The 13,795-nt window shown below is 48.2% G+C and overlaps 1 protein-coding gene across 1 annotated transcript; it reads right to left on the reverse strand.

The window, feature by feature from the left end:
• Positions 1 to 4,427: 4,427 nt before the first annotated feature.
• Positions 4,428 to 8,424, reverse strand: SSMEM1 (serine rich single-pass membrane protein 1). The gene is made up of 3 exons (XM_053405290.1): positions 8,042 to 8,424; positions 6,812 to 6,869; positions 4,428 to 5,024 (listed from the first exon to the last, which is right to left on the reverse strand). Exons 1-3 carry the CDS (start codon positions 8,237 to 8,239, stop codon positions 4,600 to 4,602), a joined length of 681 nt encoding a protein of 226 aa, XP_053261265.1. The 5' UTR covers positions 8,240 to 8,424; the 3' UTR covers positions 4,428 to 4,599.
• Positions 8,425 to 13,795: the final 5,371 nt, after the last annotated feature.

Raw genomic sequence — 13,795 nt, forward strand, 5'->3', positions numbered from 1 at the left:
TCTGGGCTCACAGCTGTCCATGGAGGCGCAGGTTAATTCTGTGTCCAGGGCAGCTGTTTACCAGCTCCATCTGGTACGCAGGATGAGACCCTCCCTGCCCACAGACTGTCTCGCCAGAGTGGTGCATGCTCTAGTTATCTCCCGCTTGGACTACTGCAATGTGCTCTATGTGGGGCAACCTTTGAAGGTGACCCGGAAACTACAACTAATCCAGAATGCGGCAGCTAGACTGGTGACTGGGAGTGGCCGCTGGGACCACGTAACACCAGTCTTGAAAGACCTACTTTGGCTCCCAGTACGTTTCCGAGTACAATTCAAAGTTTTGGTGCTGACCTTGAAAGCCCTAAACAGCCTCGGTCCAGTATATCTGAAGGAGCGTCTCCACCCCCATCGTTCTGCCCAGACACTGAGGTCCAGCGCCGAGGGCCTTCTGGCGGTTCCCTCCCTGTGAGAAGCAAAGCTACAGAGAACCAGGCAGAGGGCCTTCTTGGTGGTGGCACCTGTCCTGTGGAACACCCTCCTAGCAGATGTCAAAGAGATAAACACCATCTGACATTTAGAAGACAACTAAAGGCAGCCCTGTTTAGGGAAGTTTTTAATGTGTGACATTTTAATGTATTTTTCATCTTTGTTGGAAGCTGCCCAGAGTGGCTGGGGAAACCCAGCCAGATGGGCGGGGTACAAATAATAAATTATTATTATTATTATTATTATTATTATTATTATTATTATTATTATTACAACACCCATCATCCCTAGCCACTGGTCATTACTGCTGGGGCTGATGGGAGTTGTAGTTCTGCAATCTCTAGAGCGCCAAAGGTTCCCCACCCAGAGGCAGCTCCAAATTGTCTGCACTGACAGGCAGCAGCTCTCCAGGGCTTTGGGCAGGAATTTCTACCAGCCCTACCTGGCAATGCCAGGGATTTGAACCCAGGACCTTCTGCATTCAAAATAGTGATGCTTTGCGCAGCCATGTCTAGTCTTCTACCTATCTAAAATTTATTATTGGTGTGCGTTTTCCTTTCTGTAAATCTATCAAAGAATAAAATAAAATCAGGATGGTGGGGGCACTTAATAATAATAATAATAATAATAATAATAATAATAATAATATCTTTATTGTCATTGCCCCCTCTCAGGGACAACGAAATTACTTGACTGCTCCATAAAAACACTAATTAAACAATACAGTATAGTACAGCAAGGAAGATTAGATGACTTTCAAAGTCCAGGCTTCCCATTCAGGGCTGAGATCGCTCTGGAGAAGAAGCTGTTCTTAAGACGGCTTGTTCTTGTCTTCATCGCCCTGTATCTCCGTCCCGACGGCAGGAGCTCGAAGAGACAGTGACCAGGATGCGATGGATCTTTTACTATGTCCAGTGCCTTCCTATGGCACCTTGTGGCATAAATCTGCTCTAAGGTGGAGAGTGGGCAGCCAACAATGCTCTCTGCTGCCTTAACAACTCTGCACAACCCCATCCTGTCCTGGGTAGTACAGCTTCCGTACCACACACATAAGCCATAAGTGAGCACGCTCTCAATGGCACAGTGGTAGAAGGCAAGCAGCAGTTTCTGCGGAAGATGGTTTTTCCTTAGAATTCTCAAAAAGTACAGTCTCTGCTGCGCCTTCTTCACAAGCCCCCTTGTGTTGACACTCCAGGACAGATCCTCTTGTAATTCAATGCCCAAAAATCTGAACGTTGTTACCCTCTCCACACAGACCCCATCAATCAAAAGTGGCTGGATATTGCTCTTCTGTCTCCTGAAGTCCACCACAAGCTCCTTTGTCTTCCTTGTATTTATGAGCAAGTTGTTAGCTCTGCACCACTCTGTCAGCCGCTCCACCTCATCTCTATAGTCCGTTTCACCCTCCCTTTCAGGGATGAGCCCAATCACGGTTGTGTCATCTGCAAATTTGACAACCCTATTACTAGGGTGAGCAGCGACACAATCGTACGTGTAGAGAATATAAAGGAGCGGACTGAGTACGCATCCCTGTGTGTGCCCTTATTCTGACAGGCGCCCTCCAGAACTTGGTGTGATGGCCTGGGATTCGGACTCAGATGCTGAACCTGAGGAATCCGAGCCTGCACAGGATTCCCCGCCTTCAGAACCAGCTGAGCCGGGGCTGGGGCATGAGCCTGAAGGGTCCTCACCTGTGCTGGATCCTCAGGTGCAGGCATCAACTGAGTCTGAGATGATGGAGGACCCATTGCCTGCAGGTGCTCCATTCTCAGCCCCATCAGGGGAAGCTGAGGTTGCCTCTGGGTCCGGTAACCCTCCAGCCTCTCCTGAGCTGCAGAGGCTCAGGGCAGAGAGGCGGAGGGAACTAAATTCCCGCAGGAGGAGTGCTCACCTCCAGGCCAGGAGAGGTGAGTCTCCAGTGGACCGGGACCACCCTATGCCTCGGGGCAGATAAAAGCCAGCCAGCCCCAGTCCCAGGTTGCGGGAGCAACGTTGTTGGTTGTCAGTCTCTGCCTGAACCCTGCCCTGCACCCAGCTTCGACGTTTACGGACTGCCTTCATATTGCTTCATCGACCACAGACTAGACTTGGACCTTGCCTCTTGATTAACCCGCACACTTGGCACCCCGCGCCACTAGCCTCTATAGGTAAGACAGCCCTGAGAGGACTCTCCCTCCCCAAGAACTAGGAGATCCGTCCGTATTAGAGAACAAAGAATGCAGAGAGGAGAAGGAACTTCCCTTTGGCGCCCAGGATGTTGCTGGAGACAGAAGGGGGAGGATTTAGAATAGCCAACTCTAAATGTGGAGAGATGTCGATTTTTGCTTGCAACCAGATGACTGAATCAAAAAGACTATTGTCGGGAAACTGCCATCGGAACAGGGGAGGGAGGTGTTAGTTTCTGTTTGCCACTGAGCAGTGCTTTGGAGTCACAAGACTCTGTTTACATTCCACACAGTCCAGGCTGTTGGGAGTCTCACAGGAGACGGGAGATGGATGTGATGTTACTGGTTTCCTGTTCCTTTGTTGTTGCAGTTGCTCTCTGCTTTCACAGAGAGAGGATGTGTTTTCTGTCTGCGTAGTTAGGAAAATAAAACTCTTTGCAATGTAGCCATAAATCTCATCACTTCCACGTGCTGTTTTGGATTCTCGGCTGAATGGGATGTGCCTGGAGCCTTATCAGAGGCTCAGGTAGTCAATCTCGTCGGGGGCGATTCCGAAGGACTCGGAGGCCGGAGGAAGATGAGCTTTATCAGCTCGGTCGAACGCAGATCCCGACAGGAGGCTGGGGGATACAGAGAGCCTCCGACACTTCTGAGGAGCAGCGTCTAGTCCAGCGGTGGTGAAAGCCACACCTCCAGTGGAGCAGAGGGGGAAGGGGGCAGCCAAGCGAGGGGAGGGCTTGAAGATGCTACTGAGAGCCCAAGTGCCTCACCTGGCCAGGCTGGCCAGGAGGCAGACACGCTGTTTCCGTCACCCAGCTTACGCAGAGGGGTGAAACATAAGGAGGTTTGGGGTGTCTAAGTTGTTATGTTGGGGGAGAAACCGGAAGGGGCCACTCCCGGAATCTGCAAGTGACTAAGACAGACATGAACTTTGTGGTTCTGCACTGTAAATAGTTTGCACCAAATAAAACCTGTTAAAGACAGGTCGGAGTCCTGCCTGGTTACTCACGAGCAACCACCACCAGCACCTGACAACTATAAAATATAAACCACTCGTTAATTCTTGTCTGTGAAGTTACTGAAGCGAGGGGAGGACTCTCCACGCCTGACACAGCGCGGCTTCTCACGGACGGCACCATTCAGCTGGCAAACGGTGTTTCAACAAGCCGGCCGCCTTCTTAGCACGTTGCAAAGAGGAGAACGTTATGTGGTATGTTGTTGTTGTTTAGTCATTTAGTCGTGTCCGACTCTTCGTGACCCCCTGGACCAGAGCATGCCAGGCACTCCCGTCTTCCACTGCCTCCCGCATTTTGGTCAAACTCATGCTGGTAGCTTCGAGAACACTGTCCAACCATCTCGTCCTCTGTCGTCCCCTTCTCCTTGTGCCCTCCATCTTTCCCAGCCTCAGGGTCTTTTCCAGGGAGTTTTCTCTTCTCATGAGGTGGCCAAAGTCTTAGAGCCTCAGCTTTAGGATCTGTCCTTCCAGTGAGCACTCAGGGCTGATTTCCTTCAGAATGGAGAGGTTTGATCTCGCAGTCCATGGGACTCTCAAGAGTCTACTCCAGCACCAGAATACAAAAGCATCATAATTCTTCATAATTCTCCTTCATGGATCACTGCCTTGTCGTGGTGAAGGGGCTTGAATAACTCAGAGAAGCTATGAGCTATGCTATGCAGGGCCACCCAAGATGGACAGGTCATAGTGGAGAGTTTTGACCAAACGTGATCCACCTGGAGCAGGAAGCCACTCCAGTATCCCTGCCAAGAAAACTCTATGGACAAAGACAACAGGCATATGTGGTATAAGAGCTTTATTGACACGACTCAGCCCTCAGCCACCTCTCAGAGGTGCGAGTCGCCCCTCTCACCCTCCTCGCCCAGGCCAACAACCCTTGAAGGAAGCCAGGGCAAAAGCGGGTTGTGTGTGGACATTGTCTCCCTTCCCCGGAAGGGACTCCCCTCAGGATCAGTTGCGCTTCCCTGGAGAACACCACTCTGGGTCAAAGAAGTGCTGGGCCAGCCATTCTCTCGTCCTCTTGGCTTTGCAGCGGGGACACGGTTCCTCGGGCATCCAAGGCACTCGCCTGGGGCTCCTCTGCCTTACCACCATCTTCCTCCCTTTCGTGCTGGAGGCGCTGCCGTCCGTATCACCCGTCTGGCTGCCTTTCCACGAGGACACCTGCGATTCCGAGGTGCCCACGGAGTCGCTGTCGCAGAAGGTTTGCTGGCTGAGCTTGGAGAGGCGCTCCTTCGTCTCCTTCCTGGGAGGAGAGCTGGGGGACACCTCATCCTCAGCGACGTCCCTGTCACACTCTCCTGTAAACAGCTTCCTCAGGCACCCCAGGATGCCGCACGCACTGTCTTGACACCTGTCGGTAGGGTCCTGGCAACCTATCAGGCATCAGGTGTGTGAGAGAGAGAGAGAGACGAGGGGGTTATTTTTGCGGTGGAGAAATAGCAAGGCAGCCATCCACTTTCGCCTGAGCTCAGTGGCTCTCAAAGAGCATCGCAGCCATGCTGCCATACCCTCCAATGTATCTCCAATGAAAAGAGGGACACCCTATAAATTTACACAAAGGCATCCATTTACAACATACCATGTTATTATTTGTGGGGCAAAAAAATTTAAGAAAAACTCTAGCCCCAAAGGGGGATATTGTGATAGGAATTTTGAGGTCTTAGATATATGGTAATGTTCATAACCGCATGTACATAGATCAGCACAGGAAGACTGACCTGGAACCATTTTGATTCCTAAACTGAGCAAATGTTTTCTCTGCAAGGTCAAAATGGAAAAGCCTCCCCATTGTCTTTTCCTTCACAAATCCTGTCTTAAGGGTATGTTTGTGTTTGAATAGGGTGTGAGCCTGTGACCTGGCCCAGGAACTAAGTATTTATCACTACAAAAGACTGGCCAGGCTCCCCACGCAATCCAATCAAGTAACCTGCCAGACAGGAGATAAACAACAACAGGAGAAAAACAACATTCAAATTTCTGTTTAGACCGCCTTTTCTGTGATGTAGGTGTGATGTATCTGAGGGGTGGTCTTAGGTTACACCCCTTCTGTGATGTATGTATGATGTTTCTGGGGGTGGTCTTGATCTACAGGGTGGCAATTTCAAAAGTCTTTATAAGACCTTGCACGCCATTTTTCTGGGTCCCTCCTCTCTCCTGCGTGTGAGGAGAGCACCCTGTTGCAACAGATCAATAAAGATCAAGCTTACTAGCTGCTTTGCTTCTCAATATTCTCTGGTTGGCCTCTGTTATCTTCTCCTACCAATAGGGAACCTATGTAAGGACTCTATATGGGCTCTTGGATACCCCATAAGGGAAAAGGGCAATTTTTGTTTACAACACTAGCAGGCATCAGGTGAGAGAGAGAGAGAGGTGAGGGGGTTACTTTTGCGGTGAAGAAATAGCAAGGCTGCCATCCACTTTCGCCTGAGCTCAGTGGTTCTCAAAGATCATCGCCACCATGCTGCCATACCCTCCAACGCATCTCCAATGAAAAGAGGGACATCCTATTCCGTGCCCTCCACCATTTCTCCAGTGAAAACAGGGACGCCCCAGCGGGGGACATTCTGGGATCAAATCAGAAACTGGTTCAATCAATCGACCGGTTGGACATCCCTAAAATAACTCAAAAACGTCAAACACATTTGGCCTAAACTAAAAAAAAGTTCTAGAATTTTGGCAAAAAAATAAAAAACAAATCGGAACAGCTTTGCCAAAAAAAAGTTCAACAACTTTTCTGTCTGGATATGGCCACCCTAGTTTAATCCACCTATTAAATAGATCACTGTTTTGTACTTGATTCCTTGCTGATTATAAACTCACTGGGTGACAGTGGAGAGCGACGCTCTCTCAGTTGTTGCCTCACAACTTGATCTATTCTTATTTAGTATATTTCTTACAGCTTACACACCATTTGATGGTAAAAAAAAACCCTCAAAGCAGTTTACAAAAGAACAAAGCAATAATAGGTTAAAATGATTATTTTGAACATTCAAGATAGGATTCTGTGATTCCGGGATGTCCTGCTTAAAACAGGACAGTTGGGTATGTGGCAATCGTCTCCTCCAAAGCAAACAGTAGGTTGTTTTTAAATTTCCAGTTACTCCTTGACTTTTGCTTAATAAGAAACATGCTTTTTTGCAGCAAATGAATTAAATTTTACCTTTTGTATATCTAACCTTCTTGCATGGCTGAATTCCACCACCGCATTTCGGGACGATCTGTTCTCGGAAAATATGGGAAAGAATTCCATTTAGAACCCGATGCATATGATTGGGGCTAAGTTTACATGCACACCAAGCCATTTGTAGCACAAATACACAGCTTTTCTCAATCTGGAACCGTTTGTGCTTGTCCTCAATGTGCCGCTTTCAGTCTAGAATCATTCCATTCCCAAAGGGTTAGGCTTTACACCTCAACCACCCCCTTCTATAGCCCCCTCACAGCTTGCTCCAATCCCAAATCCCTTTTAAAGGGAGGTGGGAGGTGCTTCATGTTGGAGTTGTAGCAAACCATAGTGCATTAAGCAAATGGTAGCTTTGCGAAGGGAAAGGTACCATTTCCAGGAATCTTTGGGATAAGGCATCTCCCATTCTTCAGCCCGGTCACTGAGGTCCAGCTCTGAGGGTCTTCTGCTGGTTCCCTCCCTGCGAGAAGCCAAGTTACAGGGAACCAGGCAGAGGGCCTTCTCAGTTGTGGCACCTTCCCTGTAGAATGCCCTCCCTCCAGATGTCAAGGAGATAAAGAACTACGCGACTTTTAGAAGACATCTGAAGGCAGCTCTGCATCGGGAGGTTTTTAATGTATTTTTAATCTTTGTTGGAAGCTGCCCAGAGTGGCTGGGGAAACCCAGCCAGATGGGCGGGGTACGAATAATAAATTATTATTATTATTATTATTAAATTTTTGATCTTTTTATATGTGCTGGAAGCCGCCCAGAGTGGCTGGGGAAACCCGGCCAGATGTGCGGGGTGTAAAAAAATAAAATTATTATTATTATGTGCTTTATTTGTGCAATGAATAGATGCTTTGAATGCTCAGTTTTATCTGCTGGCTGTTATGGTGGTAATCGTTTGCTGTCGCTGGATCTGCTCTCCGTATGTGTTGGCGTATATGTGTGTTTTGGCATGATGTTTCCATTGTTCGTGCCAGCCTTTGCCAGGCCCCTCAGATATTTTGGGGTACAGCTCCCATCAGACTCAGCCAGCACATGTGTTGTTGTTTTTAATCATCAGCTGGTTTGGAGTCTGCTGAACCGTTACCTTTACCTAAAAGTTCTGGACATCCAGCTGGCCGCTGTTGGAAGTTAAAGGCTCAACAAGACAGCGCTTTGGGCTCCCCTTCTGTCCTCCAGCTGCACACAAGAGGAATACGGCTAATAAAAGACTATTACCCAGTCTGCACCAATGTAGATGATCCTTATAGCAGCCACAGCCAGGCAGTAATAAAGCAGAATTTCTCCCAGGGCCCAGCAGACATCGTCTTCCTCGGGTACCTCCTCCTCGCACTCAAATTCCTCCAGGGAGCCGGTCTCGACGGGGTCTCTGGTACGTGAATAAATCCACCACAGGAATGGAAAAGGGAATGCCATGGACCACGAAGGGCCAAAATGTCAGGTGAGGAAGTGAAGAGTTTGAAGAGGCAGCGGCAACATGGTACCCTGGCAACTGATTGTTGACCAGAGTTTGCCTCACAAGGCGTGGGCCAGGACCCAACAGAACCTTTTTCTCGCATCATTCTCAGAACCGTGGCGATAGGAAATGGGAGAAGGGTGCCGCTGCCCAGAGCAACTCTCATTTGGACCATTGCTGTTGGCACGTCATCGAGAACGCTTGCTTGCTTATTTGTCGCATTTATTTTTTAATAATAATAATAGTAGTAGTAGTAGTAGTAGTAATAATAATAATAATAATAATTTATTTATACCTGCCCATCTGGCTGAGTTTTCCCAGCCACTCCCAATCAAGTGTTAAAAACAATACAGCATTAAATACAGTGGTACCTCAGGTTAAGTACTTAATTCGTTCAGGAGGTCCTTTCTTAACCTGAAACTGTTCTTAACCTGAAGCACCACTTTAGCCTATGCGGCCTCCTGCTGCTGCCGCGCCACCGCAGCACGATTTCTGTTCTCATCCTGAAGCAAAGTTCTTAACCCGAGGTACTATTTCTGGGTTAGCGGAGTCTGCAACCTGAAGCGTCTGTAACCCGAGGTACCACTGTATTAAAAACTTCCCTAAGCAGGGCTGCCTTCAGATGTCTTTTAAAGATAAGATAGCTGCTTATTTCCTTCACATCTGACGGGAGGGCGTTCCACATGGCGGGTGCCACCACCAAGAAGGCCCTCTGCCTGGTTCCCTGTAACCTCACTTCTCGTAGCGAGGGAACCATCAGAAGGCACTCAGAGCTGGACCTCAGTGTCCAGGATGGACGATGGGGGTGGAGACGCTCCTTCAGGTATACTGGGCCGAGGCCGTTTAGGGCTTTAAAGGTCATCACCAACACTTTGAATTGTGCTCGGAAACGTACTGGGAGCCAGTGTAGGTCTTTCAAGACCGGTGTTATATGGTCACGGCGTCCGCTCCCACTCTCCAGTCTGGCTGCCGCATTCTGGATTAGTTGTAGTTTCCAGGTCACCTTCAAAGGTAGCCCCACATAGAGCGCATTGCAGTAGTCCAAGCGGGAGATAACCAGAGCATGCAGCACTCTGGTGAGACGGTCTGTGGGCAGGGAGGGTCTCATCCTGCGTACCAGATGGAGCTGGTAAACAGCTGCCCTGGACACAGAATTAACTTGCGCCACCATGGACAGCTGTGAGTCCAGAATGACTCCCAGGCTGTGCACCTGGTCCTTCAGGGGCACAGTTGCCCCATTCAGAACCAGGGAGTCCCCCACACCCGCCTGCCTCCTGTCCCCCCGAAACAGTACTTCTGTCTTGTCAGGATTCAACCTCCATCTGTTAGCCGCTATCCATCCTCCCACTGCCTCCCACAACATCTTCAGATGTTGTTGGGCTCCCAAGTCCCAGCATGGCACGCGTTTAAGAATGACGGGAGCCTTTTTACCATATGTGGTGGGAATGCAGAGAAGTTAAAAAAAAATTGGGAAATGATATACAATGAATTGAAAAAAATGTTTAAATTGACATTTGTAAAGAAACAAAAACCAGAATCATTTTTGCTAGGGATTGTACGACAAGACCTGCCAAGAAAAATAGAGAGCTTATTTATGTCTGCTACAACAGCAGCAAGAGTCTTGTTAGCACAAGGAATGAAGAATGAGGAAATGAAAGAACAGCGGCAAGAGAAATTGATGAGTTATGCAGAACTGGCCAAATTGACATACAAACTGTGTGAAAAGGACAACTGTGACTTCAAGGAAGAATGGGAACTTTTTACAATCTAAAAAGACAACAAAATGAACCGAACTCTTTGGCAGGTTTTGAATAAACATTCACAAATTTATTCATTGAACATATGATAGATACAGCAAGGATATGTACCATTTTATAACATGCAGAGAACAAGATATGGGGGGAAAATCAGGGAGGGTTGGGGAGGAATAAAGGGGGGGGGGGAATAATGTAACTGATTATGAGGATTGATAAATTGTTACACTGAAATTGGTTAATAAAAATATTTAATAATAATAATAATAAAATGATGGGAGCTGCCACAAAAGATTCCTGCATTTTCAGGGCGTTCGGCTAGAAGATCTTTGTGGTCCAGTCCAACTCTACAATTCTGTGATCCAATATTCTGCAACATCTGGGGGCCACAGGTCTGCCTCCCCCTTCAACGCCATTTGCATTCCCAGGGGTTGCATTATGAAGATATTCAGAGGGTAATATACAACAAATAGCAATGAATAGCAAAACAGCGGCACAACGCAGGTGATTCTGGAACACGTCGTATGAGGGGTTTTGATGTTGTGCCCTTTTCATGTTGCGAACGGGCCTCCAGAACGGATCCTGTTCGCAACCAGAGGTACCACTGTATATAAATAAAATAAATAAAAAGCACTGCACAAGGCAGACTGGTAACCATTAATAACCACCTTAAAGCAGAGGCTTTCAACCTTTTTGAGTTCATGGCTCCCTTGATCAACTACAGTGGTGCCCCGCAAGACGAATGCCTTGCAAGACGGAAAACCCGCTAGACGAAAGGGTTCTCTGTTTTGGAGGCGCTTCGCAAAACGAATTTCCTATGGGCTTGCTGCGCAAGACGAAAATGTCTTGCGAGTTCCTGCGGGTTTCCCCCCCCTTTCCCCCTCTTTCCCCCAAGCCGCTAAGCCGCTTAACAGCTGATCGCTAAGCCGCTTATCAGCTGATCCGCTAAGCCGCTTAACAGCTGATTCGCTAAGCCGCTAAGCCGCTTATCAGCTGATCCGCTGATCCGCTAAGCCGCTTATCAGCTGATCCGCTAAGCCTGCTAAGCCGCTAATAGCGCTAATCCGCTAATGGGCTTGCTTCGCAAGACGAAAAAACCGCAAGACGAAGAGACTCGCGGAACGGATTCTTTTTGTCTTGCGAGGCACCACTGTACCTTCTTTCTGCGGCACCCCTGGGGGGGGCTCAGGAGCCCAGTAACCCCTCACCCTTTTCCGAACACCCACCCTTGTGGACTGTGTTCCCTCTGCCTTCTCTCCTCTCCCCACTCCTTGGGGGTCCTCTGGGCATCCGTCCATCCCTGATTGCTGAGCTGCCCCCTTCCCTGCCCCAAAGAGAGGTGCCCCCCAGAGGCACCATTCGCCTGCGGATCTTGTAGCCAGGGCTGCTGCAATAAACAGCCGTACAGTCATACCTCGGGTTACAGACGCTTCAGGTTGCCTTTTTTTGGGTTGCGGACCGCCGAAACCCGGAAGTATCGGAACAGCAGTGCATATACAGAAGCGCTAAACCGTGCTTACAACATGCGCAGAAGTGCCAAATCGCAACCTGCATGTGCGCAGGTGCGCAGGTGCGCCGCTGTGGGTTGCGAACGTGCATCCCGCACGGATCATGTTCGCAACCCGAGCGTCCACTGAACAAGCCTTTGGGAGGCAGAGATGCAAGAGGGCATTAGAGGAGGGAGGGAAGGAAAGAGGGGCAGAGGCCAGTGTGGAATGCCTGACCATCCTTCAAGGCACCCCAGGGTGCCATGCCGCACTGGTTGAAAACCACCACAGGAAAAGAAAGCGCCAGAGCACTTGTCGCCCCCAGGCTCCCACCTGAAACCCCTCAAATGCCGTGCTTTTTTTCTGGGGGTACGCCTACCCCGAAACATTTTGTGAATCTAAGTTTGGCCTCATTGAGGTATTTCAGTATGAGTAGGAAAATGAGAGTACAGTCATACCTCGGGTTACAGACGCTTCAGGGTGTGAGTTTTCGGGTTGCGCACCGCGCCGAACCCGGAAGTACTGGAACGGGTTACTTCCGGGTTTCAGTGCTTGCGCATGCGCACATATACTAAATCGCGCTTTGCGCATGCGCAGAAGTGCTGAGTCGCGACCCTTGTGTGCACAGATGCAGCGCTGCGGGCTGCGAACACTGCGGGTTGCGAACATGCCTCCCGCACGGATCACGTTCACAACCTGAGCGGCCACTGTAAACATTTTTTTTAGGAAAAAACCCCAATATTCAAAGATCTCTGTTGATTTCCAGAACATCCTAGACCAGTGGTTCTCCAAAGGATGGCAAGTGTGGAGCAAAGATTCGAGGACAATCAAAAGAAACATTTAAACATTTCAGTGTAGCATGGTATAGTACTGTATCAAAATAGTTTTATTTTTATTTTCAGAATAGGAATAGGTATCTTTTCAAAAAGAGAGCAAGAGAATCGAGTGAAACTGTTACGTACTTAAGGCACATATGTAAGAGACGTGTTTATAATCAAATTTTGGGAATGCTTTGTGTTCTGATGGAGCTGCCTTGTTTTAAACTCTCTAAATGTCCCATATTATAAAGTAGTTCTGTTCTGTGTTGCAAATCAAGCACTGCTAGGAGTTGTTCCTTTTTGTTTTCTAATGTCTTTCTGAACACTAAGTTGACCAAAAGTGCTTCATTGTTTTTGTAAGGATTCTTTCAGCTGTTCCCATTTTTATCTGTAAGCCACCTTCGGTCCTTATCAGGGATAAATATGTGATAGAATATTTACAACTAGCAAAACTGACGGGAAGAGTTAGAGGAGTATTGAACCAGAAAATATTTGGAGAATGGAGAATATTTAAGGATTCTATAAGATCATATTGTACCAACCACACCGTATTAGCAGAACTTGAGTGATATTTGTCAACACAAAAAATACTGTTTGTGGAGTAGACGGGAACAATATTAAAGAATACAAAACTGCGAAAAAAAACGACAGTACAATGAGAATGATTGGAAGACTCGTTTTGTCAGAGGTCTTTTTTATTTAAGTGTTTATTTAAGTACTAATTAGGAAGATTAAGGTTTTTATGCACGTAAATCTGCTTTTTCTTCTTTCTTTTTTCTGTATTTTCTTCTTTTTTTCTTAATTATTTTTACTTTAATTTTCTTTTTGTAGTATGAGATTTTTAAATTCTTTGTAAATTCTTCGTATATGTGTGTAATTTAAATTAATAAAGATTTTTTTTTTAAAGTAATAATAATATAATGAGAGGCGTCTAGAGAGAACTTTGCTCCGCCTCAGCTGTTTCTCCCGCCAAAACTTGAAAGCTACCGGCCGGCTTAATAGAGGAGGGGAGGGGCCACGTAGTGACGATAAAGGGGGCGGAGATGGAAACAGATACGACCCAATCGGAGCCGAGCGCGAGAGCAACCGCCAACCGTCGCCTTCACCCTTCCGTCGCCCCGGCGACAGCTCCCGCCTCCGCCGTCTTCTCCCTCCTCCAATTGGTGCGAGCCAATCCCCTTCTGCAGTCGTCAGAGGGTTGGGTTTACTTTTTTAAAAAGGAGCCTGCCCCGTTGCGCATGCGCGCTTTAAAAACGAAGCCGCGTGAGGAGCCGCCGGGGTGAGTGAGGAGAGACGAGAGTGGGGAAGTTGAGGGGGTCGGTCTGCCTTTGAATTGGGGGGTGAGTGAGTGGTGCGCATGCGCTCCCTGGGGCCCCGTTTACCGTTGGCCCCCAGAGGCGGGAACGGTTAACCCTGGGGCCCTAGAGGCTGCCGGACTCCAACTCCCATGAGCCTCA

Source organism: Podarcis raffonei, chromosome 10 (assembly GCF_027172205.1).
Source record: "Podarcis raffonei isolate rPodRaf1 chromosome 10, rPodRaf1.pri, whole genome shotgun sequence".
NCBI classification, from domain to species: Eukaryota; Metazoa; Chordata; class Lepidosauria; order Squamata; family Lacertidae; genus Podarcis; species Podarcis raffonei.